We start from the raw sequence: 23,881 nt of genomic DNA, 5'->3' as shown, positions 1-23,881 counted from the left end.
TTCAGGCCCTTTATTGACAGATTGCATTTTAGCAGCAAAAGTGTTACTCCTGTGTTTTAGTTTTGCTTCATTAAATACTTTGTTGCTTGGGCAGAAGTATTTTATAGTTGCTATTATGGAGAGTCCTCTGTGCCAGCCTGTGGTGCAATTGGGGGGAAAAAAAAGTTTCCTGTCTTACATAAATAAGACAGATTTCACATGTCTTTCCATTCTTTAGATGCCTTCTATAATAAAATATTTTATAGAATTACCAGTTGCTGACATCCTTGCAGTCATCAGTACATGACTGCCTTAATATTTTAAGCAGTAGAATAATCCTTTCTTCTAGTACCCTGTCCTCATCCCCTTTTCATCGTTCTGAAGTCCTGTGAAACGGGGAACAAGTAGGTTAATCTTTACAGCACTTTGCTTATAGCAGGTGCTCCATGAAGTTATCAAGTATTAAATGAGTGACCCAGTGGCTAGTCGATTATTGCAACATTTACGGAAACGTGTGTTGGTGATGACTGAATAGCGATGATGTACAGGATATTGAAGTCTGCAGGTACCACTGGAAGATGTATGCTAGAAAAGCAAACCTTAGCTTTTAAAATCTACAGTTAAGCTGAGGCAGTGTTCCCTCTCAAAGCATCTTCTTGAGTAAACAGCTGTTTTATTTGGAAGACACTTGCCTGTGTAGTTAGAGCCCGAGAGGGATGTTAAACATCAGATGGAAGGTTAAGTACAAAGGCGTTCCAGAAGTCTCTACGTGTTAAGATTCTCAGACAGGCCTTTGGTACATGTTTGCTGCCTATCGACTCAACCATTTAATTTCTCATGAGCTCTTATGTATTATGTTTGGAATTAAATTCAGAGGCCTTTTGTGCTAAAGAAGAAAAGGGGTCGTAAACGCAGGAGGATCAACAGCAGCGTAACAACTGAGACCATTTCTGAGACGACAGAAGTCCTGAACGAGCCCTTTGACAACTCAGATGAAGAGAGGCCAATGCCGCACCTGGAGCCTACCTGTGAGATTGAAGTGGAGGAAGACGGCGGGAAGCCAGTCCTGAGAAAAGTGTTCCAACATCAGCCTGGGAAGAAAAGACAAACAGAGGAAGACGAAGAAAAAGACAATCATTGTTTTAAGAATGCTGACCCTTGTAGAAGTAAGTGGAGGGATTATACAAATCTCATCCTTGTGCATGTCTCGTATATGACCGCCCAAAGGCAGCTCTGAGGTTGTGTCGGCCCACCAGGAATCAGTGCTCATATGTCCTCTCTCATTCATGAAAGGTTCTATCCCTTCTTCCTGGAATTGGATTTTATTTTAAACAACTTCTAAGGCCAGAACATTCTTCTAGGTGGGTTCATCTTACTTTCCACAAATTGGCTTGTCCTCAAAAACTCTGAAGTCTCTCAATAAGAAACACACTGCATTTCCTTGATTCTCATAGGTACTTTTTTTCACATCTAGTATTTCCGGAATCAGGGTTTATATTCCTGTCAATGTGAGCATCGAATGCAGTAGTTTCTTTCTTCCTGAAAAATGAATTTAGTAAATGGATGGTGCAGCTTGTAATTAGTGGTGTCTTAGGATACATTATTACCAAGAACCATTTAAACTCACCACAGCATCAGTATTAGCTTTGATAATATAGGATAATGTGGAAATCAGGAAATTGTCCTTCCTTTTAAATTACTATTTTACAATTTGCTGTTGGCAGGGACACCCCACCCCATCTCCTTAAAAAAAAAAAAAAAAATACCAGCACCAATAAATCATCTTAGATGCTGTGTTTAAAAGCAGCCATTCCTTGCCTTTTGGCTTGGATTCTTGAGTTCCCAGCTGAATCATAAGGATCTGCGGACAGTCTCTCTGCTCTGCAGCTGAAATGACTCAATTTAAGAACTTAATCTAGTATCTCTTCTAATCTAGAAACAGGCCATCTCATTTCCCTGGGAATTGCTAGTGTCTCTTGCTTTTTGAGAAGCCACGGTTTGGGGCACCTGGCTCAGTGGGTGGAGCATGAGACTCTTGATCTCATGGTTGTGACTTTGAGTCCCATGTTTGGTATAGAGATTACTTAAAAAAAAGAAAAGAAAAGAAAAGCCACAATTTTAAGGGCATGAGCAAGCATCTTCCTGACTTTCATAATTAGCTGGAATACTATTGCTGTATACAGTCGTTTGCTGAGAGAATGACATCTTACACTGGGTATAAAGAATCCAAGCCTTGTTCTTTAGTTTCTCTTTTCTTTCTTTTTTCTTCTTTTTTTTTTTTTTTTTAAGATTTATTTATTTATTTGAGGGGTGAAGAGGGGCAGGGGCAGAGGGAAGTGAATCTTTCAAGCAGACTCCCCGCTAGCCCCACAAGGGACTCTGTCCCACGACCTGAGCCAAACCAAGAGTCAGGCTCCCAACTGACTGAGCCACCCAGGCGCCCCTGTTCTTTAGTTTCTTTAAACAAACAAACAGTGACAACAAACTGCAGTAAAATACCATTTTTTGTTTGTGGACATTGAGCCTTATTTCTGCTTCTTTTCAGGAGCCTGTAAAGGAATCATCACTACCTTTATTCTCCACTCTAGGGCCATTTGCCTTTAAAATTCTAAGTGGCCATATTAAACTGGTTCCTTTCAGGATCTCCTTAATCATGAGAAAACTCATCTTCTGATTTAGAGAGGTGTTCCTACAAAAGCTGGTAGGTCCAGTAGCATGTGGAATATGAGCACATTGGCATGGCTATTAACCTGCCCATGTGACTAGAAATAAAACCATTTGGACACCTTGGAGTGACTGTTAATTGGGTATTGTACTTTGTACTTCTGAAGGAATCAGTCTGCCTCACTTACCTGTTCTTCTCAGCTAGCCAATTTGAATGTAATACTTGGAGGTAAGTTTATGTGTAATCCTTTTGTTACATAAATGAACTAAGAGCTTACCCTGCTGTGTACTGATTGGATTAGAAATCACTCCATTCTGGCAAAAAGGATCTCAGTTCCACATTGAATGTGAGATCTTATGTCTGTTTTCCAAAGTAGTGTTTGTAATAAGGCTATTTTTCTTTGTAAAGCTTTTCCTTTACATTGACCCTTCCAGATCAGTGTGAACTTTAACTTTCTTTCTAAAGATCTCATGAAGACTTAGGTGTTTTATATTTGTATTTATTCGTATATTTGTTTGCTTATATTTAGATAAATATATTTACAAATCTCTTTATAATCATATGTGCATGCAGAAAGGTACAGTAAAAATAAGATTAGCCAAGTTAAAATGAACGTGACAATTATGGTTTATTTCTTATTTACTGTAGCGTTCAGACCTTACACTCGAGCAGCAAGTTGATCCTCAATACAATGTGGACAGAATTAGCAGTCGAGAGAATACCTGTAGTTTAAATATTCATTTCATGGTAAATACGTTATCGTTCGTGTCGTGCAGGAAATGATGACCCTCTAGTACATTACAGACGCATCTGATCGGGACACTTAGGCATCTCTTCATTTGTTTCAGAGGTGCACAGTTTCTTTTTATGCCAGAGAGAACATTCGAATCAAAGTAAATAATGTCATCTGAGATTATTTAAATCCAGTAAATGTCCACAAACAGAAGTTCACTTTCTCAGGATAGGTGTGTGAGTTGGGCTTCTGTTCATTTCTCCAGGACAGTGGTGCTTTCGAGATGAGCTAGCATTAACTCCTTTTCCCCTGTAGGTTCTAATTCGTACGTATTCAAACTGATTTTTTTACATTGCGGAATTCTGGGCTTTTACGTCAGAGAACGAACGTCTTACTTGTTAAACTCAAAGCAGTTTATTATAGCTGTCTGCATCCACATGCTTTCTATAAAAAGTACAACTTTCTGTTGGGGGAGGAGGGAGGGACTATTTGAGATACATATTATTGTCCCAGACTTAGGTGATTTACTTGGTTTATGGCACAATGTGATTCTGTATTAGTTTTGATTGTGTCTTTATCATCAACTCTTGCATACTAAGTAATTTAGAAGAATGAATTCAAGTTGTTCAAGGTGATACTTTCTAAGACTTTTGTTTTTCTCCTCCTGTTTCTGTCTCCTCGCTAAGACAATATGGATGACAACACAGATAACTTGAAAGACAGCAGTAGAGACAATCCCGAACCTCTAAAGTGCAAACAAGTGTGGCCAAAAGGAACAAAACGTGGTCTGTCTAAGTGGAGGCCGAACAAAGAGAGGAAGACCGGATTTAAACTGAACTTGTACACCCCGCCAGAAACACCCATGGAACCTGATGACCAGATAACAGTAGAAGAACAGAAGGAGACTCCGGAAGACAAAACTAGCCCCACTCCCACCAGGATTGAGGAGGAGGTCAAGGAAACCGTGGAGCCCCTGCTGCCTCGGGACGAAAACAGAAGGGACGAAACATGTGCACCTGTAAGTCCAAACAAATCACCGGGTGAAAAACCAGAAGATGATCTCATCAAACCTGAGGAGGAGGAGGAGGAGGAGGAGGAGGAAGAGGAAGATGACGAAGAGGAGGAGGAGGAAGAAGAGGAGGAGGAGGAAGAAGAAGAAAATGTAGACAAAGACCCAGGTGGTGCTAAAAGTCAGGAGAAAGAGGAACCAGAAGTCTGCATGGACAAAGAAGAGCCCGTTCCCTTGGATGAGCATGAGGAGGAGGAGGAAGAGGATGAAGAGCCATCTCACAACGAGGGCCATGATGCGGATGATGAGGATGACAGTCACATGGAGTGCACAGAAGCAGAGAAGGAGGAACGCCCGAGAGAAGCCTTCAAAGAAGTACTAGAAAACCAGGAGGCTTTTTTAGACCTTAGTGTCCAGCCTAGTCATTCGAACTCAGAAGTCTTAATGGACTGTGGCGTTGACCTTGCCGCTGCTTGTAACAGTGAACCTAAGGAGCTTGCTGGAGACACCGACGCTGCACCTGAGTCTGATGAGGAATCCCCAGAAGAACAGGCACAGAAGCAGGACCAAAAGAGCAGCGAAGAAGTGGACGCTGGGTTCAAAGAGAGAAATACCGCAACCCTGGAAATTGACTCTGAGACCGTTCAGGCAGTTCAGTCCTTAACCCAGGAGAACAGCGAACAGGACGACACTTTCCAGGATTGCACCGAGACTCAGGAGGCTTGTAGAAGCCTACAGAACTACACCCACGCAGACCAAAGTCCACAGATCGCCGCCACTCTGGACGATTGCCAGCAGTCAGACCACAGTAGCCCCGTTTCATCCGTCCATTCCCATCCTGGCCAGTCAGTACGTTCTGTCAACAGCCCAAGCGTCCCTGCCCTGGAAAACAGCTATGCCCAAATCAGCCCAGATCAAAGTGCCATCTCGGTGCCATCTTTGCAGAACATGGAAACCAGTCCAATGATGGATGTCCCGTCAGTGTCAGACCACTCACAGCAAGTCGTGGACAGCGGATTTAGTGACCTGGGCAGTATTGAGAGCACAACCGAGAACTACGAAAACCCGAGTAGCTATGATTCTACTATGGGTGGCAGCATTTGTGGAAACGGCTCCTCACAGAACAGCTGCTCCTATAGCAACCTCACCTCCAGCAATCTGACGCAGAGCAGCTGTGCTGTCACCCAGCAGATGTCCAACATGAGTGGGAGCTGCAGCATGCTGCAGCAGACCAGCATCAGCTCCCCCCCGACCTGCGGGGTCAAGTCTCCTCAAGGCTGTGTGGTGGAGAGGCCCCCGAGCAGCAGCCAGCAGCTGGCTCAGTGCAGCATGGCTGCCAACTTCACCCCGCCCATGCAGCTGGCTGAGATCCCCGAGACCGGCAACGCCAACCTTGGCTTATACGAGCGAATGGGTCAGAGTGATTTTGGGGCTGGGCATTACCCACAGCCGTCAGCCACCTTCAGCCTTGCCAAACTACAGCAGTTAACTAATACACTTATTGATCATTCATTGCCTTACAGCCATTCCGCTGCTGTAACTTCCTATGCAAACAGTGCCTCTTTGTCCACACCATTAAGTAACACAGGGCTTGTTCAGCTTTCTCAGTCTCCGCACTCTGTCCCCGGGGGACCCCAAGCACAAGCTACCATGACCCCACCCCCCAACCTGACTCCTCCTCCAATGAACCTGCCACCGCCTCTTTTGCAACGGAACATGGCTGCATCAAATATTGGCATCTCCCACAGCCAAAGACTGCAAACCCAGATCGCCAGCAAGGGCCACGTCTCCATGAGAACCAAATCGGCGTCTCTGTCACCAGCCGCTGCCACCCATCAGTCGCAGATCTATGGGCGCTCCCAGACGGTAGCCATGCAGGGTCCCGCGCGGACTTTAACGATGCAGAGAGGCATGAACATGAGTGTGAACCTGATGCCAGCCCCAGCCTACAATGTCAACTCTGTGAACATGAACATGAATACTCTCAACGCCATGAATGGGTACAGCATGTCCCAGCCGATGATGAACAGTGGCTACCACAGCAATCATGGCTACATGAATCAAACACCCCAGTACCCTATGCAGATGCAGATGGGCATGATGGGAACGCAGCCATATGCCCAGCAGCCAATGCAGACCCCGCCCCACGGTAACATGATGTACACGGCCCCCGGGCATCACGGCTACATGAACACGGGCATGTCCAAACAGTCTCTCAATGGCTCCTACATGAGAAGGTAGGCGGCAGGGGCAGTGACAGGATCCCCCGGGCATCACTATTGGATTGAATCTGCACAAATACCTTCGAAGAGTACGATTTCAAAACCAGCAATTGGTGTGAATGCAAAAACATTTGTTGGCACCATTTATTTAAAAAAAAAAAAAAAAAAGCTGTATGCAGCAGAAAGCCTTATACAAGTTGTTTTTCTTTTTTTCCTTTTTCTTTTTTGGTATCTTTGTTTCTGTTACTTTTATATGAAATTCTCTGCAAAGGAAGGCCTCTCTGGACTACAGTTTGAAGGCAGCCACTTGTTGTGCCTGCTTCCATTAAACGATGTGGATATCAAGCCCCGCCCCACCAAATTATCTGTTTTAATACTGAACCGAGAACTTTTTTTTTTTCTTCCCTGTCCACTCCATGTAAATGCCTTTAGCCTTTCAGTTATTGTATATTTTGTTTAAGGTGACACTTGAGCATGCCGCTAATGTCTTTGTTAGTGACAGTGCATTTTGTAGTACTGTACAAGTGTTGTGCTAACAGTAAGCCATTTCTTAAGTTTTTTGCCTTGATTAGGGTGCCCTGATTTGAGGGTTTAAAAAAAAAACTATATTTTTGTTAATTATAAAACTGTAAAGAGCTATAAAAGCTATTCCCATTTGGTTAGTCAAAAGGGTTTTATTGCTAAATGTTTGGTGTAAAGTTGAGACCCTTTTCCATTTTGGTGACAGATTTCTTTGGGGAAAAAAGGCAGCTTTCTGTTTTATAAATGCAGACTTCTGTTTATTGAATGAAGCATATCTCAGTGTTTATCTGTCAGGTTTTGAAACATTTCATATATGTCCAAATACTTGGCAGGATTTAAAAAAAAATAGTGAATTTGGTGTAAAGTTGCTATTTTATGGAAATGCCTCTAACTTTACATTTTCATTCCATCTGTAGATTTTTCTATCTTTATAAAATATTGGAGTTATTTTTTAAGGAAAAATAGAGAAGTAGCTTGTGAATAGCTCAAACTAAGCTTACAAACCGCATGTAAAAAAGCAAAAAAGTTATTTGTGTCTGTTTATATTGCTTCCTTTTTTGTAGCCTTTGTACCTGTACAGGGTGACTGTGAGGGCCAAGCAGGAGAGGCGTAATCCTTGTATAAAATAGGAGCCAGCGACACTCTTGTATTTATCTGTTCTCTTTTTAGTCAGTCACTTCAAAAAAAAGAAAAAAAAAACAAACAAAAAAAAAGCTGTACATTTTAACATAAAATAAATTATGATGAGCCATTTTTAGCCTCTTGTGTCCTGTCATATTATGATTGATAGAGAATGACCAATTGAACTGTATCATGTGTCACATCTCAGAACACATACACATTTTGGGAAAATAAATTATTTAGTGTAAATTGGAGTTATGAGATTTTCTGATTTGTTTTGACTTTGGGGGAGGGGGTTGGCAATAAATAAGAGTAATATCTAATAAAACCATCACATATACCAAATACCTATTTAATAAATTAATTTATAATGGATTTTAATGCTTTTCATGAAAGTTTATTTTATGCTGGTGCATACCTTCTGTATGCCAATCATTGTCTTTAAAATAAAGTGAATTTGTTTTTTTCTTTTTGACTTTGATCTTCATTTGCAAAGGGACCCTGCACAAATAGCCACTTGCCTCATTTGTACAGTCTGTATAAACACCCCTCAGGGCCTCAGCACAGTGGTAGCAAACTTCATTTTTATAAAAGTTAATACCCAAAAGCACCCAATTTGGGACTGCATATTTGAAAAATCATTTTCTCAAAAAAAGTGTGAAAGTTTTGTTCTGTTGTGAATGAGTGATTGGATGTTTTCTTAAGGTTAGACCCCCCCCCAAAAAAAGTCATTGTTCACAAACATTATTTTATGGCATTCAGAGAAAGTTCTGTCTGACCCTTCAAATATTTTATTGTTTAAGCTACAGACATAGAAATAAATGCTTGACTTGGCACCCATGTGAAAACGGCCCACTAAGCTCGCAACATGTCTAAATGTGGGTGCTTACTACTCTCCCGCCACTTCTTGTAGACCTCTTTGAGGGAGAGCGTTGCTTTTCCACTAGTGGTTCAACACAAAAAATCACCTGTTTCATAGATCGTAGACACAAACCTCAAGCCGACTCAGAATAAAACGGAGAAGGCAGGCTAGTTCGTACAGCCCGGGGTCGCAGGCCCTGCAGAGGGAGGATGCCCGCTGGGTTTTTTGCCCTGTGCTCTCACCCTATGTTTCTGTCACAGTTACAAAGCCGTCTGGGTTTAGTGGCAAGACCTTGTCTTTTGGTCTTTCCCTTCTACAGATGCAGTCGGTGAGGGGGATACCTGCAGTGGCTGAGGGAGCGCTTCCAGGACGCTTCTGCAAGGGCTGTTGTCACAAAGGGAAGGAAACTTTGGGTGCTGTTCTGGTCTGAGAGGAAAGTAATCCACCTCGAGTGGGAGGTGATGGTGTGCCGCTTGTTCGAATCCGCTACAGCCTCAGTTGGGCTGCAATCTCGAATCTCAGCCACCCAGTGGGTGTGCCCGTCAGGCAAGAGGCTGCCTTGAGCCCAGGAGCTGGGGTGCGGGGCCTGCTAACGAGCTGATCTGGAAGCTTCCACAGGCCCCCTCTTGAAACCTTCACCTATGTAGTCTCTTCTCTTGAGGTTCTTTGGGGACTGAGATTCCCCTGTGTTTCCCTTTCGCAGTGGCTTGCTAATCACACCCTATGGTTTGTGTGAAACTGGGGTTCCGTCACCCCCCACACCCTGCCTGCCTCACAGTCCTCCAGGGAGCTCGTGGGGAAGTTGTGGTCACTGCCCCAGACCTGCTAGATACCAGTACTGGGGACCCTGTGTCACAGGCTCCCAAGCGACTGCAGCATAGCCAGGTAGAGGCCCAATCTCCAACATTCACGGGCAGGACAGAAAGCTTTGGGGAGGAGAGGAGCTGCGGGTCAGAGTGGCCTCAGAACACCCTGCGTGCTCCTCCCCACTTACCCACTCTCACTAGAGAAAGCAGTTCAGACCTAAATGTGATGCCAAGGATCCTGGAAAACAGGAACTTGGATTCGTCAGGAGTGACATGGAGTCACCATTAGGTTGAGATGCGTTAACAAGCCACGTTTTTAAGACCAGAAATGTGTTCTTTCATTTACCTTGTAAGAGTCTAGTGGCTGTCAGCTGTCGACCGTTAACTTTTGAATAACTCAAGCGGTTCCTTCCCGGGTGTGAAAGCATTAGCCTTCCTCACCGACGTTCTGTTTTAGAAATAATGACTCAATGTTGTTGCCACGCTTTCACAAACAGCTTCCACGTGATCCACACGCCCAGCCTGAGGTGGGGCAGTTGTCTCTGGCGTGTAGGTGAGGAGATGGGGCTCCCAGGAGCCAACTCGATTGCCCAAACTCCCTCAGCTAAACTTTGTGAGCTGAAACAAACCCGGTTCTCCAAATGGCAGCTCTTCCTACAACACCTGACTTTGTGAAAACGCCATAGTCCTCTCTCTGATTCAAAGGCTTAGCCAACAAATCCATGATGCTATAGGAACTGGTAAGTGCCATACGAATATAGTTTACTTGGTTGTTAAGAGCAAGCGTTGTCTCCAGCAGTCTACAGTCAATACTCAGAGTACCAGTTCTGTTATGTTGTGAAGCAGTACCTTCCATTTTTTTTGTGCCCAGGTGCCCATAATTCCACACTCCTGGTTTTCCTTCTCCCTTCTCTGTCCCCTTCCTTGGATCTCCCTCTGCCACCCAGGCCCAGCTTTAAACATGGATGTTGAAGCGCTCAGGCCTGGGGCTTCCTCTCTTTTCTCATCTCACCTCGTCCTACAATGAGCTCAGACACCACCTGTATACAGATAATACCCAGAATTAATCAGCATTTGTGAACATTCCTCTAAGCTCCCTCTAGATTCAAGCTCAAATGGTATGGGACACCTTTTGTATGTCTTACCAACCTGACAGAACTAGTGATCTCCAGCCCCCTCCCCCCATTTCTGCTCTAGTAAACCCCATCTCCATATTCAGGCAAGAAACCAAATCAGTATCTTTCATTTTTCTCTCCCCTCTCAGCAGGTTCTGTTGATTCCAGAGTAATTCCAAACAAATCTTGAGGACTACTTCCCTGGTGCTGTCTCAGTCTAGGCCACCTTCCTCTTCCTGTCCACAGTTCCATCAGCCTCCTGACTGGTCGTCTTGCCTCCTTTCTTAAGTCCCAACAAGCCATTCTCCATAGTTCGGCAGGAGTGATCTCCTTAAAACATAGGTCATACCATTCCCTTGCCTAATACCACTCTGGTTTTTTTCTGCATTTGGAATAAAATCTAGTTTCTATAACCCTCTTCTTCCACTTCCCCTCTCACCCACGAGCTCCAGCTTCACTGAGGGACAGTTCCTCAAAGACACCTCTTTGTCACCCTGGGGCCTTCACCTGTGCTGTTCTGTTCCCCGGCCTAAAGTGATCCCTCCCCCTTTGGAAGGTGTGATCCTTCAAGACTCTGCTCACCGCATCTCCTCAGAGAGGTCTTTGCCCCATGCCCAACTGTTCCTCACCTCGGTACCCGTTTCCTCATTGTACTCGATCACAACATGCCATTTTGTTTTGACTTTTGACTTCCTAACCCAGTTTAGGGCATGTGGTAGGTTCTCAGTGAATACTTGTTGACCAAATAATTTACCTCTGAAGACTTGAAATGCTTTTGCAAAAATTTCTGTTGCTACTTTCTCCTACCTCTGGTGCCCGGGAGCCATCTTGAAGAGACCAGTACACCAACCTTAAAGTTCTCTGCTTCTGCTGTCCTCGGTAGGATTCGTAGCCCACAAAGGGGTGGGAGCATGTAGGAAGGTGCGGAGAAGCTCAAGAGAACACCAGCATTACATCCTTCCTACATAATGGATTCATTTAAATGTAAGTATTTCATTATGATGTATTAAATACAATATTTCATTAAAATGGAAATACTAATTTCTCTCTGGACAAGGAATAGATTAGACATAGGAGATAAATGAGTTTTGAGTGGGTTATTGGGATCCTGTGACAGGAAAGTCGAGGTAGGCACCTCTGTGACCCTGGAGCCCCTTTTGGTCTGTATATCTTTCCCAAGAGCCTGTGTACAGCTCCCATCACACTGAAATCTGAGTCATTATGAAGACCTGATCTTGGTCCTTTCTGGTCCTTGACCTCTGGCATCTCCATCGGCATCTCTCTGTGCGTTCTGTCTAGTTTAGGGTTCCTGGTTCCAGAAGCCATCTACCTGCTTGGTGCCTCCTGCTGTTTTCTCCTTCAGAATAAAAATCAGACACTCGTGGCTCCTGGCTTAGGCCTCAGGGGCAGGGAAATTCCACACGTGAACTCACCTGACTTATGCTCCCATTAAACAGCAAACACGTTTGCAAATACTTTCTGGTGTGACTGAAAACAAGCCCTTGTTACTTTGACTAGAATCAAAATGAAAGGAGCTTCTCCAAGTAGTATCCTCCTTCTTTTTTCCGAAATTGTAAAGTCAAACTCTTGTCCACAATTCATGGAACTTTTCTGGGTAGCGGCAGCTCTGGCTAAGATTCTAAAGAGCCCTGGCTCCTGAGGAAGGAGGAAGAACACCAGGCAGGGGCCTGTGTACAGAGACTCAGGACACCCACCCCAGTCCTAATAAATGAGTTACTCTCTGCACCTTGCAGAGAGCAGCGTCTACGGGGGGCGACCCAAGCCTGGGGATTCCGTGGAAAAGAGGATGCAGGAGTTGGTGAGAAAGTACGGATGCCCCAAAGAGGGGGCCTGCTAATAAGCTGTGCAAACTCTTGTGTAACACAAGTCTCCTGTAACACAACTCCCCAGGGCACTTTCCTGCAGCTAGAAAAATAAAAAATTATATTTTAAAATTATTTTTTAAGAATATGACTTTCAAGGATGCCTGGGTGGTTCAGTCGGTTAAGATCTGCCTTTGGCTCAGGTCATGATCCCAGGGTCCTGGGATCGAGTCCCACATCAGGCTCCTTGCTCGGCGGGGAGCCTGTTTCTGCCCTCCCCCTCACCTGCTGCTCCACCTGCTTGTGCTCTCTCTGACAAATAAATAAAATCTTAAAAAAAAAAAAAGTATGACTTTCAGACAAAGGCAAAACATTTAATCACAGCACAATGCCTACACATTTTCCAATCCTTTTCTGCTTCCATCTTACCAGATAAAAAAAATTTAAAAAATACAGGCGCCTCGGTGCAGAGCTGTGCTCATCTGTAACCAGTTCTGCTGAAGGCTGTCGGCCTCGCTCTGCCGGGAAGCCAAGCGCTCATCCAGGACGCGGCTTTGAATCCTCCCTGCTCGTCAGCGCGCACCTGGGAAGTTTAAGAGGAGGTCAAGCTTTGGTTTCACTGTCCCAAGCCCCAGGGCAGGGCGATTTCGGCCTTCCCTCTCCGTTCCGAGGGTCTCTGCGTGCCCTGCGAGGGGCCCTACGGCTCCGTCTCACCAGCCTTCTCACCGTTGTCGCTGTGCGTGGTCTGTCGCCTCTGCTCCACCAGCTGCTTGTCCAGTTCCCGGAGCTGCTTCAGAAAGCCCCGGTTGGGTAGGACACAGCGGTTCTTGGCCACTTGTCGAATGGCGTCCACCAGGGTCATGTGCTTGTGAATCATCAGGTAGGCCAGGACCAGGGTCGCCGACCGGCTGCGGCCCATGACACAGTGAACCAGGATCTTACCTGAAATGCAGTGGGGAGAAGAGGCACCAAACTATACTAGTAGTCATTGCGTTCTTCGCCACCACGCACTCTCGGGGGAAGAAGTGCCCATTGCCCTTACGAACACCCTTGATGAAGCAGTAAAAATAAATTTTATCAAATTTCAGCTTTGGGTTACACTTCTACCTAATATTCTGTGTGATGAAATGGTACGTTCCCATAAAGCGCTTTGGCTGAGTACCAAAGTAAGATGGTTATCTCAAGGAAAACACATGGGAGATCGCGTTGCAAGCTGAGTTAGCCACTGTTCATGAAACACTGTTTTTACTTAAAAGAACAAATGACAGAAAAACCAGGATAATTCACACTTGGGTATTTGGCAAGCTCTGTCTCAAAAGTGAACAAAGTAAGCCTCTCATTTCAAAGAAAACAACCAATGGTATTTGCTGCCAGTGATAAAATCCAAGCTTTTGAGCACAAAATTAGAATTTTTGAAAACTTTTATCTATTACTGTGAGGTTGACAGTTTCCTAATACTGATGATATTAATAAATGTGTTCTTTTGATAATGTAAAATGAAAAGTGTCAACAATTGAAAGATCAACATAACTTAGGGAACTGATATTTTCCAAATGACCAATATTATGAAATCATGCATGGGTAAAAAAAAATCCATTCAAAGTGCGAGACAGACCAATGGATTTTCATATAACAGAGTATGTATGAAGTTTATCAATATGTTTCAGTTGCCACATCACAGCTAGCCTTTAAAAAACTATTACTTGTCTGGGAAACAAACTGAGGGCTTCAGAGGGGAGGGGGGTGGGGGATTGGGATAGCCCAGTGATGGGTAGTAAGGAGGGCACGTATTGCATGGAGCACTGGGTGTTACATGCAAATAATGACTCATGGAACACTACATCAAAAACTAAGGATGTACTGTATGGTGACTAACATAACATAATAAAAAATTATTATAAAAAAACAAACTATTACTTGTCAAGCTTTGGTGTAGTATTAAAGAAGAATATCCACAATTATCTGGAAAAGCTATTAAAATATCCCTCCCTAAAAAAATTTAAAAAATAATAACCCTCCTTTCTCCAACTACATGTCTGAATGAGGCTGGATTTTCTTAATATACTTCAACCGAAACAACGTACCGCAACAGATTGAATGTAGAAGCTGATATGAGAATCGAACAGAATCGTAATAGGCCTAACATTGAAGAGATTTGCAAAAAATGTAAAATAATGCCACTCTTCTCCCTAGCTTTATTTTAGAAAATACAATTTTTTTCATCAAAGCATGTTATTATTTTAACATGCAATGGGTTTTCAAATTTTGAACAAATATTTTTAAGTTTTTCAGTTTTTATTTCTAATAGCATAAATATTGATAGATAAAACCTACACGAACAAAAGCTCTATGAAAACTTCAATACTTTTTAAGAGTGTCAAAGCGTTCTGAGACTAGAAAGCTTGAGAACCAGAGATCTAGAAGAATCTCCATAAACAAACAAACCAAAAAACTCCCTTTGGACACGACCATGGCGTCAGCTGAGTCCGGCTGAGAAGCCACAAGGTGAAGCAGCTTGTCCGACCTTCAGGTCAGAATTTGGTAGCACTCTGGAGCTCACACAGCGTCAGCGTGCTTGATCTCATTTTATCCTTACCAGAACCTTCAAGCTTCATTATCATCGTCCCTGTTTTACCGATGGGAAATGGGCTCAGCGTGGTGAAATGACATACCAGAGGTCACCTAAAAAGCAAGTGCCGTCCCTAGAAATGGTTTAAAGCAACTTGCTATTGAGGCCCTTCTGTGTGCTGACCACTGGCCTCAGTGCTCTGTGGACAGAGAAAGTAAGAAGATTCAGCTCTCCGCCCGTCCCCACCACGGCCGCCCCAGCCGCTGCCCTCTCTGTCACTGTGGGATAGCTCGGCTGGGGTTGAGATGGCTGGGGCAGTTTGAGCTGTGTGACTTGTGACCCCAGCCATGTCTCTATTCCTGAGTCTCGGACCTGAAGCTCAGAAGGATGACAGAGAAGACTTAGGGACGTCACTGGCTTTGTGGAACGTCAGCAGGATACGAGAACAGCTTGCTAAAGGACATTTCCGAGCAGGTGTGGCTCCCCCGTGTCCTTCTCACACTCACCCCCTCACCTTGCCAGGGGACCATGCCCAGGACAGTGGCGATGGTCGGCAGCCCAGGCAGCATGAGAAATCCAGGAGGCCCCGACCACCAGGCCCGGGGATTCTCTCTCCTCCCCCGGCTGGCGAGGCCCGCACACGTTGCCCGGCAGGGAGGACTCCATTTTGGTCCCTCTGCACACCCAGTGCTGGCACAGAGACGTGCGTCATAAGAACTGTTCTCTTTATCACCATTCGTTTTCACGAATCTCCACAAGCTAGCCGGGGCCCTCAATCCCACCCGCCATGTTGCTGAGCTACAAGAACGTGAGTACACAACGTTTTCCTTGTGCACACGGGCTAGAAAGGAAGGCGAGAAGCAGGGCCGGCTTCTTTATTGCTGGGTCGGGTTTGGGGGAGGCCGGCCCTGGCTCTTGCGTGGCATGACTGCTCCTGGACTGGAATGTACCTCTGGCATTCTAATCCCCACAGACTGTTCCAGAGGCTGCCTGGCCTCTTGCCAGCTCTGCTGATAACTAAAGCGTTTCTTCCTCTCCTGGCAAAAAGGGTAATTCTTTCTGTCATGACTAAATGCTTGAAACAGACGAAAGCTGTAGTTCATTAAGTCTTTTGGGAGCCTGAAGTCTGTTAAGTGGGAGGAGGGGAGGGGAGAAAAAGGGCGAAGGGAGATGGAGGGGGTTGGAAGAGAAAGGGGGAAGGGAGGGAACGGCGCACTTGGCTCCGGCAGAGGCTCCAGGAGCTGAATTTTGGTTTTACAAAAGCAGCATTAATGCCATCAGCCCTGTGAGCTCAGTAGGTCTCCCTTGGGTTAAAGGGCCTGTCTCGGCACCCCCAGGGCACTGCTCCCTCTTTGCTCCGTGGCTCAGCTAAGCACCACCCCTTGGGGTCCAGCGTCCGGTGGGGTGGTGAGCACGCTCCCAGGAGGGTTCAGAAGACAAGGGCAAGGGGGGCGCCTGGGTAGCGCAGTTGTTAAGCGTCTGCCTTCGGCTCAGGGCGTGATCCCGGCGTTCCGGGATCGAGTCCCACATCGGGCTCCTCTGCTGGGAGCCTGCTTCTTCCTCTCCCACTCCCCTGCTGCGTTCCCTCTCTCACTGGCTGTCTCTCTGTCACATAAATAAATAAAATCTTAAAAAAAAAAAAAGACAAGGGCAAGGGCAAGGAAAGCTGCATGGGGCCTGCTCCGGGCATGGCCCACACCAGAGACGCTGGGAGGCTCTCTGTTAGACACCAGCCAGGGCAAGGGCCCCTCACGAAGGCAGCTTTGTCGGGGTTGGCATTTCCTAGTTCAGTGCACCCCCCTGCAGCACACCACGGTTCACAGCTTACTCACCTCACCCCCGAATCTAAGTACATAGTTCACCACAGCCAATCGGCACAGCAAACGGATGTGGTGGATACAATGATCATGCCCGCTTTACAGGGGAGATGAAGTGCAAAGAGCTGGTCTGTCCAGTCTGCACAGCTGGGAAGTGGCAGAACCGTGATTCGCACCCAGGCTACCTGATGCCGATTCGGAGATCTTCGATGCTGGTGGCATCACAAGTGTGTGTATATCAGACAAAAGTTCCACAAGGTAATAGGAACTTTTACTACGTGCAATACATGCTGATATTTTCAATTCTTTTCTAATCTATTCATTTTCTTAAAAGAAATGCTGGTTGCACCCACTAAATTGATTTCTATGATGCACTGAGAGGTCCCAATCTATGTTTCAAAAATGGTGATTTCAATGCAATAATTCGCCTTAGCCTTTACCAAAAGGTAAAGTCCCACAATCATATAAAGAAAACCCATATCCAGAACTCTGTTAGTCCCCAATTGCACATTTTCACTGGTGACCAAAAGATAGGCCCCGTCACTGAAATCAGATATACAGGCCATGCCTGTTACCCACCAGACCCACCAACCCCCACCCTCAATTCAACCCCACCCCTGCCAGGTGTGTTCTCTCATAAGCAACCTCCTTCCTTGGTGTTGGAGGAATGCTCTTCGCGCGTCTCTCACTCACCTGCCTTCCTCAGCACCCCGCAGAGGCGGGGTTCATACTCCCCCTGCAACAGCTCTGGGTATGTGGAAGGCGTCTGGAAAAGGGTGCATGCGGTGTTTTGAACTGCGAGGGGGCAGGGCTGCGTGTGCTGCCGTGGGGCAGGGGACCCTTAAAATACCCTGACAGTCTGGTCTGGGTAAAGCTTAGAAACACCGGAGAGCCAGGGTTCATACCCGCCTTATCCATAGTAGATTTTAAGAAGGCTTCAAAAGCAGGCTATGGACTGTTTAAGAGAAAGAAAGAAAGAACAAAAGGAGAGTGGCGATACTAAAACCTGATCCGTAGAGCCTCCCGGTATCTGCGCCGGGCTTTCGTAAATTAAAACCGCGTGACTTCGCCTCCGAAGCGGCCACGCCGGGAGCGGTGCAGGCCGTCCAAACGGGGTTTCGCGGCAGTATTTTGTCCGTAGTTCTTTCTCGGCTGAAGAATGACACGTTCAGCTATTTCAGATCTTATAACCAGCTGGCGTGCCTCACCTTTCATGATTTTTGGTGACCTCTTATACAGAGAAGTCACTGGATGTTCAAAATAAGGGCACAGGACTCTTCTGAGAGGCCTGGGTGACAGAAAGAATTCCTGCTGGCCTCTCATTAGCTCTGTGACCCTGGGCACGTGACTTGGCTTCTCTGGGCCTCTGTTTCCCCAGCTCTAAGGGCCAGACACCGGACTAGCTTATTTCTGAGATTTTGCAAGGGTGACTACAGTTGTCTGGGAAGTTCTTTCGGAAGAGATGGGTCAGGGTAGGACCGGAGAGGGGTGGGTCCCATGGGGCTCACAGCAGGCACGGGTACAGCTCTGCAACACCATGAGCAAGGCTTTTCAACAAGAGTAAGCAAGACTGCACGCAAGGGGCAGCAGAGGGAAACAGTGTACCCTCGGTTGAAACCAGCCAAGGAAGACAGGAAAGACAAGAGAGGGGAGAGAGAGATGCCTTGTGTTCGGGCCAGGCTGTCCATCAACACCTCTTACATCACGAGTATAATAAGAAGCACATGAGGGAGCCTGGCTCTAATATGCTCGAGTCGTGTCCCCTAGACTTCCGTTGAGTGACTAGACCCACCATGCCGCCCACCGCATGCCCCATGAAGGCTGAGCACCTGCCGTCCCCATTGGATGGAGCCTGCAACAATGCCACTGCTGGCTAATGAGCATTTTATTTCGTTACTCGGACGACTCAGCCTAGGTTACAAACGGACAGCCACTGGATTTCTTTTGTGTGGCCTTTGTAGTATTTTAAGAAATTTTCAAGGTGTTGCCAACAGTTAAAAATTGGGCAATTTCACGTTAAAATCCAGACTGAAGACTTTTCCCGAAAAATCAGATCTACCCCATTTGCACTGATTCTCACAAGACTCATGTTGGCTGAGACTGAGTAGCAGGCGCCCCCTTGGAGAGTATATGGGACTCTCCACCTGGCCACAAGCACGCCCTCCCCACCCCCCACGCGGTCCAGCTTCTTCTCCCTGCCAGGTTCTGCGGGGTTCACATTTGATTTGAGCCCCAGACTTGAAGATATTCAAGCGCAAAGGCACTGAGAAGGGACCCCAGTCTCCCACCTGGCCATGAGGTCATGCACTGCTCCCCTTCCCCAGCCAACTGGTCTAGCCCCACACCCCCGCCCACTGATTCTAGCCCCTGCATGTTTTCAGACTTGAGCACGTACTTTTCTCACTTGACCCTCCCTTTTCTTTGCTAGGTGCTCTCAAACATATGACCCAGGAGTCGGGTCCCACCCCAGCCTGACATCTCATCAGTGCTCTGCGATCTCCCCAGGCCTACATATGACTTGCGGCCCCATTCTTTCCTAACTCAGCAGAGGGTTGAGGACCCTAAAATGGTGTGCCAGGAACTGAAACAAGCTGTCATGTGAGTCACTGTACTAGTTCAAAGTTGGAATGTCTTTTTTCCTTTTTTTTTCTTTTGGGATTGGAAACTTCATTATTATGATGCACACACGCTAGTGTGGTTATGTGTTTCATGGTGCACGACCTCTCTTTATCAAACACATCTGAGAACCCGCTGTGCACCAGGTTCGACGTTAAGTGCTCTGTGTGGGTTACTGACCCTCATTATAACCTTTCAAGGTAAATATTTTCATCACCAGATTGAGAAAGCAAGGCTTAGAGAAATCACAGTGTTAGTAAGTTGTATGGCGTGAATTTGAACCCCACCCTGTCTTCTCCAAGGCCTGCCAGACCCCTTCCATTAAGAGAAAGTTTGGAGATACAGTAATGGCGAAAGAGTACATTAAACAGAAACCGAAGGACTGGGCTGTGGCAGCTTTTTGTTTTTTCTTGTCAAATATGTTTTCGGTTAACTTCAAATAATCAGAGGTGAATTTTACCTCATGTTGATGAGTCAGAGTGCAGTTGCTTTTCGATACTGCTTAGAAACCCAGAATGTGCAGAATGCAAAGATGGTCCATAAATAGTCTCATAAAAGCATGACTTTGAAATCAGAGGCATCCCCTAATAGAAGCCCTTCAGCTCTGTGAGGTGTTTTTCTTTTTCATTGCGACATTGCTTTCTGAACCAAAATTATGACAGACTGTTGGTGCCTAGCTGTGGGGCCAAGACCACCAAGGGACAGCCATCAAGGTCTGGGACTCTGCCTGGGCCCAGCAGCAGACTGCAAGTTCCCCAAGCAGGCATCAGCCAGTCGCTGAGCCTCGTAATCTCAGCCGCATGTGGCAAGGAAGGCTTTCAGTAACTGGACACCCTGAGTTATGTGATGGCCCCATAAAGAGGTACCACAAGTGGGCCTAAAGTCAGAGCACAGAGTAGGGAGTAGAAGTCCCTCTGGCCTCTATGAAATGCCCCTGAAATACCCCCTTGCAGCAATAACTACGTATTGTTTTACCTCAAATCAGACCTAAGCCAAACGCTTCTCTCCAAAAGAGCCTTGTAGCCTTTACCTGGATTAAAACAGCTAAAACTGCATTTTGAGTGCAAGGACTAGCACTGTGATTTTAAAAATGGATAATTAACCTTGGAAACTTGGACATCACGGACGCAAAACTCAGATTCTCAAATACAGTTTGACACTTAGAAGGCTAGGTTGTAAGCTTTCTATAGGAGGCCTCACTAGACTGTGTGTGTGTGTGTGTGTCGGGGAGAGTTGGGGGAGGCCACGGGCTCGGCTGGTTGGCAGGAGAATTTGAAGTCTCTCAATGGATTCCCAGTCAAGTCAGCTCCCTGAAGGTTTTCTGGCATTAAAGCCCCTAGCTATTAGTCAGGTTTGGATCCAGGCACAATTAGCGTTTGGGCTGTAGTCCCAGGTCTGAGGGCATCCAGACGTCCCTGCTGTTCCAAGGACTGCTGGTGAGCCTTAGGAAATTGGGATTCAGGCAGAAGGACTTTCCTCTGAACCCTCCCGATCCCGATTCCTCACAGTGGCAATCAAGGCCCAGAGCCCACTAGCAACACCCTCGGTGTGGCTCCCAGCCTCCTGGGGCTCAGACAGTCCCAGCTCAATCACACACATCCCCCGACCGCAGAACAGGCTTTGAGAGTGCGCAGATCCCGCCTCCAGCCAAGGCGAGGGGCGGGGCCTCATGGGTTGGGGGTGGGCCTTCGTGGGGCGGGGGCGGGGCCTTAGGCAGCTTTGTTGGGGTCGAGCTACCGAGGGTGACGGCTCTCTTACTGTGGTCACGGCTGAGCGCAGCGTCGATGAAAGCGGCCGCCGGGTAGAAGAAGACGCTGAGGTCGAAGGTGGGCAGGTCGTCGGCCTCAACGCCGTGGTATTCGATGGCCATGTCGCGGTAGTAGTCGGGCCCAGTGTCCACGTTCCAGCGGCCGTGAGCCGCATTCAGCACGTGCGTGAAGCCCGCCTTCTGCAGCCGGTAGCGGTCCAGCGCCGTCGCCCTGGGCACAAGGGGAGAGGCTGCTTGGCTGCGTGGTGGCTTGGCCTGCCTGGATCAGGAGGAAACTCGGGGGCTGCCGGTGAGTTTCTGCCATCGATTCCGAAGTAAGGCCTAGTCACTGAAATAGGACTTCCCAGTCCAAAGCCTTGCTCTAACGGACCCCTTGGCGCATGTTCCCAGTTCCGCCGCTTTGAGAAGGGAGAGAATGAAGGGTGGGGTAGGTGAGCTAGTCATTGGTCCCTTCACTCTCATCATTCACCAGCTACAGAAGAGTTGGTGCTAGACACTACGCACTGGCACCTGCCAAATCCCCTAAAGGCCACCAGAAAACCTGTTCATCTCAGCCTTAGAGCAGGCCTCTCCTCTGAACCTTCTAGATGTTTGTGGGGTTTGGTGGGTTGGGGCTCGAATGAATGATTTAAGATGCTGTTTCTGTGCAAGGAATTGATTGGGATTGGGCAAAATTCTTGACATTTTTGTCCACAGGGGTGGTGAACACAGTATAGAACTCTTGCTTTGATAGGTGAATCATTGCCTAATTGGGCAAAGCATTTTTCTGAGGAGAGCTATTTGAGCTGTCTATTGTTTGAGTTCATTTCAGGAAGTTCCTGGAGCCAACTGTGATTTTCTGATTTGTAGCCTTATCTTTCTAGGCAAGAATTTCCAAGAACAAAGAATAAAGTTCTACCGAAGTAGGTGGTCTTGGAATATAGGGCAGAGGCAGGCTGTCAGAAGCAGCAGGAGCTATTTATGTCTAGAGGGGCCAGGGGAGACTTCCTGGGCAAAGGCCCTTTGAGTTTGCCTTACTACAAATGTCAGCACTTGGTGATGGAGGGGAAGAGGGAGGCAAGGGCAAGGAAGTAGCACAGCCCAAGGGGTGGAGGCTGGAGATAATGAAGGCCCTTCAGGAAATGTTTATTATTTCCTGTAATCAATCATTTATCACAAATAATGATTTAGAATCTCTTGTGTGCCAGGCACTGTCCTGGGTGCTGATGATGCAACAGTGAACAGGTTAGTCAAGGTCCCTTGGGAAGCACAGATTCTCATAGGGAGAGCATATAAACAACAAAGAAAGAAAGAAGACAATTTCAGATAGCAGTACGAGCTGCACCGAATGGCTGTGGTCCTGCTTTAGGTAAGGTGGTTGGCGAAGGCCTTGCTGGGAGGTGGTATTTAAGCTAAGACTGAGGGGTGAGGAGCTAGGCAGGGGAAGAGCAGGAGGAAGAATGTCTCATCCAGGCTGAGGATACAGCAAGGGCTAAGAAGAGAATGCAAACACATGTGGCTCTAGTAGCAAGAGGGCTAGTGGCACAAGAGCAAGTGGGAGAGGTAGACGGGGCCGGGTCATGGTGGACCCTCTAGGCCATAGGGAAGAGCTAGCATTTTACTGTCAGTGTGGTGGAACACTGAGGGTGTTCCTTTCTACGGAGGGTTTGAAGAAAGGGGTGAGCATTGTTTGCTTTTTAAAAAATCAGTCTGGAGATGTGTGGAGATGGATTGGAGACGGGGACAGAATAGAAGCAGGGAGCTCTGTTGGAGGCTGTTGCAGTTGTACAGCCAAGACAGGAAGGCGGTTGGAGCAGGTGGGGTCACAGCAGACCTTGCCGATGGATAGGGAAGGGGACAGGGAGGAGGAAGCTGATTTGGCTAGAGCATAGGATGTGAGACAAGGGGAGAGAAAGGTCTGGAGAGGGAGTGTGGGGTTGGATCATGGAACTGCCTAGATCTCTATTTGGGGGGCTCAAGGACAGCTTTTGATAGTGTTTGAGGAGGGGAGATCCTAACTAGGTTCTAAGATGACATCTCCCCTCAACAGCACAAAGACCAGTTCTATAGCTCAGGAAAGAGATAAGGGGTCTGGAACCATAACAATAAGAGGCCAGAAATAGCATTGCGCTCCAGCTGAGGGCTCATCTCAAGGTCGCTGATAAAAGGATGTAGACAGAGGCACCATATTGAATGCCAACATTGATCAATACCTTGGGCCAAAAGGAGCCTTGTGGCAGGAAACATATGCCATGGCCCCTTGGCCAAGAGCCCCTCGTCTGTTGCTGTTTTCCTGGAGTCATGAGAGGAACCACGATGGAGTCCAGTGTTTGGGAAAGAGAGACCCAAACACAGGCATTGAGCTTTTAGAAACATTTGCAAACAGCCCATTGGAACTGAGCCATGGGATGGTGGAGAGTTCCTCCAAGCCCCCCAGCTGGCCTTTGGTGTTGCCATCCTGACAATGGACTACATTCTGCTTTCAATTTTTCCTCAGAAAGACCTGTTTTTCATTTTTCTTCTTGTCCCGAAGTATGTATACAACAAACATTATGCTTTTGGGACATAGATCTGCGCTCAATTAAAGCCTCCACTAATGCAGTCCATCTTGCAGAGTAGCAGTCAACCTCACTTTGAGGTTGAGCTCAGTGGAAAAATGAAAATTAACTGTCCTTGACAGGAAGTCCCTACCCACCATAAAGACTGTTCTCTCTGGGTTCAGCAACTGCGTTTCAACATGATCAAACAGCAGTTTGAATAAATACCAGTTTGCAC

The 23,881-nt window shown here is 46.7% G+C and overlaps 2 protein-coding genes across 8 annotated transcripts in view; one reads left to right on the top strand and one right to left on the bottom strand.

Moving 5' to 3' along the window:
- KAT6B (lysine acetyltransferase 6B) overlaps positions 1-7,887 on the top strand; it is a 177,697-nt gene extending 169,810 nt beyond the window's left edge. For all 4 annotated transcript variants that reach the window (XM_045783444.2, XM_045783443.2, XM_045783445.2 and 1 more), the window contains exons 17-18: positions 854-1,145; positions 4,064-7,887. In XM_045783444.2, coding sequence (XP_045639400.2) covers positions 854-1,145; positions 4,064-6,627 — 2,856 coding nt within the window. In that variant the 3' untranslated portion in view covers positions 6,628-7,887. The remainder of the gene's footprint in view (positions 1-853; positions 1,146-4,063) is intronic.
- Positions 7,888-8,257: 370 nt separating this feature from the next.
- Positions 8,258-23,881, bottom strand: part of DUSP29 (dual specificity phosphatase 29) — a 37,216-nt gene continuing 21,592 nt past the window's right edge. For 3 of the 4 annotated variants that reach the window (XM_045783620.2, XM_045783622.2, XM_087863013.1), the window contains 2 exons: positions 21,118-21,338; positions 8,258-13,299 (listed from right to left, as the gene is read on the bottom strand). In XM_045783620.2, the coding sequence (XP_045639576.2) occupies positions 13,055-13,299; positions 21,118-21,338 (466 nt within the window). In that variant the 3' untranslated portion in view covers positions 8,258-13,054. The remainder of the gene's footprint in view (positions 13,300-21,117; positions 21,339-23,881) is intronic. The other variant, XM_045783621.2, reaches the window with a different exon arrangement.

Source organism: Ursus americanus, chromosome 6 (assembly GCF_024610735.1).
Source record: "Ursus americanus isolate L20-20 chromosome 6, mUrsAme1.1.p, whole genome shotgun sequence".
Classification (NCBI taxonomy): Eukaryota; Metazoa; Chordata; class Mammalia; order Carnivora; family Ursidae; genus Ursus; species Ursus americanus.
This window is presented reverse-complemented; position numbering and strand designations above follow the sequence as displayed.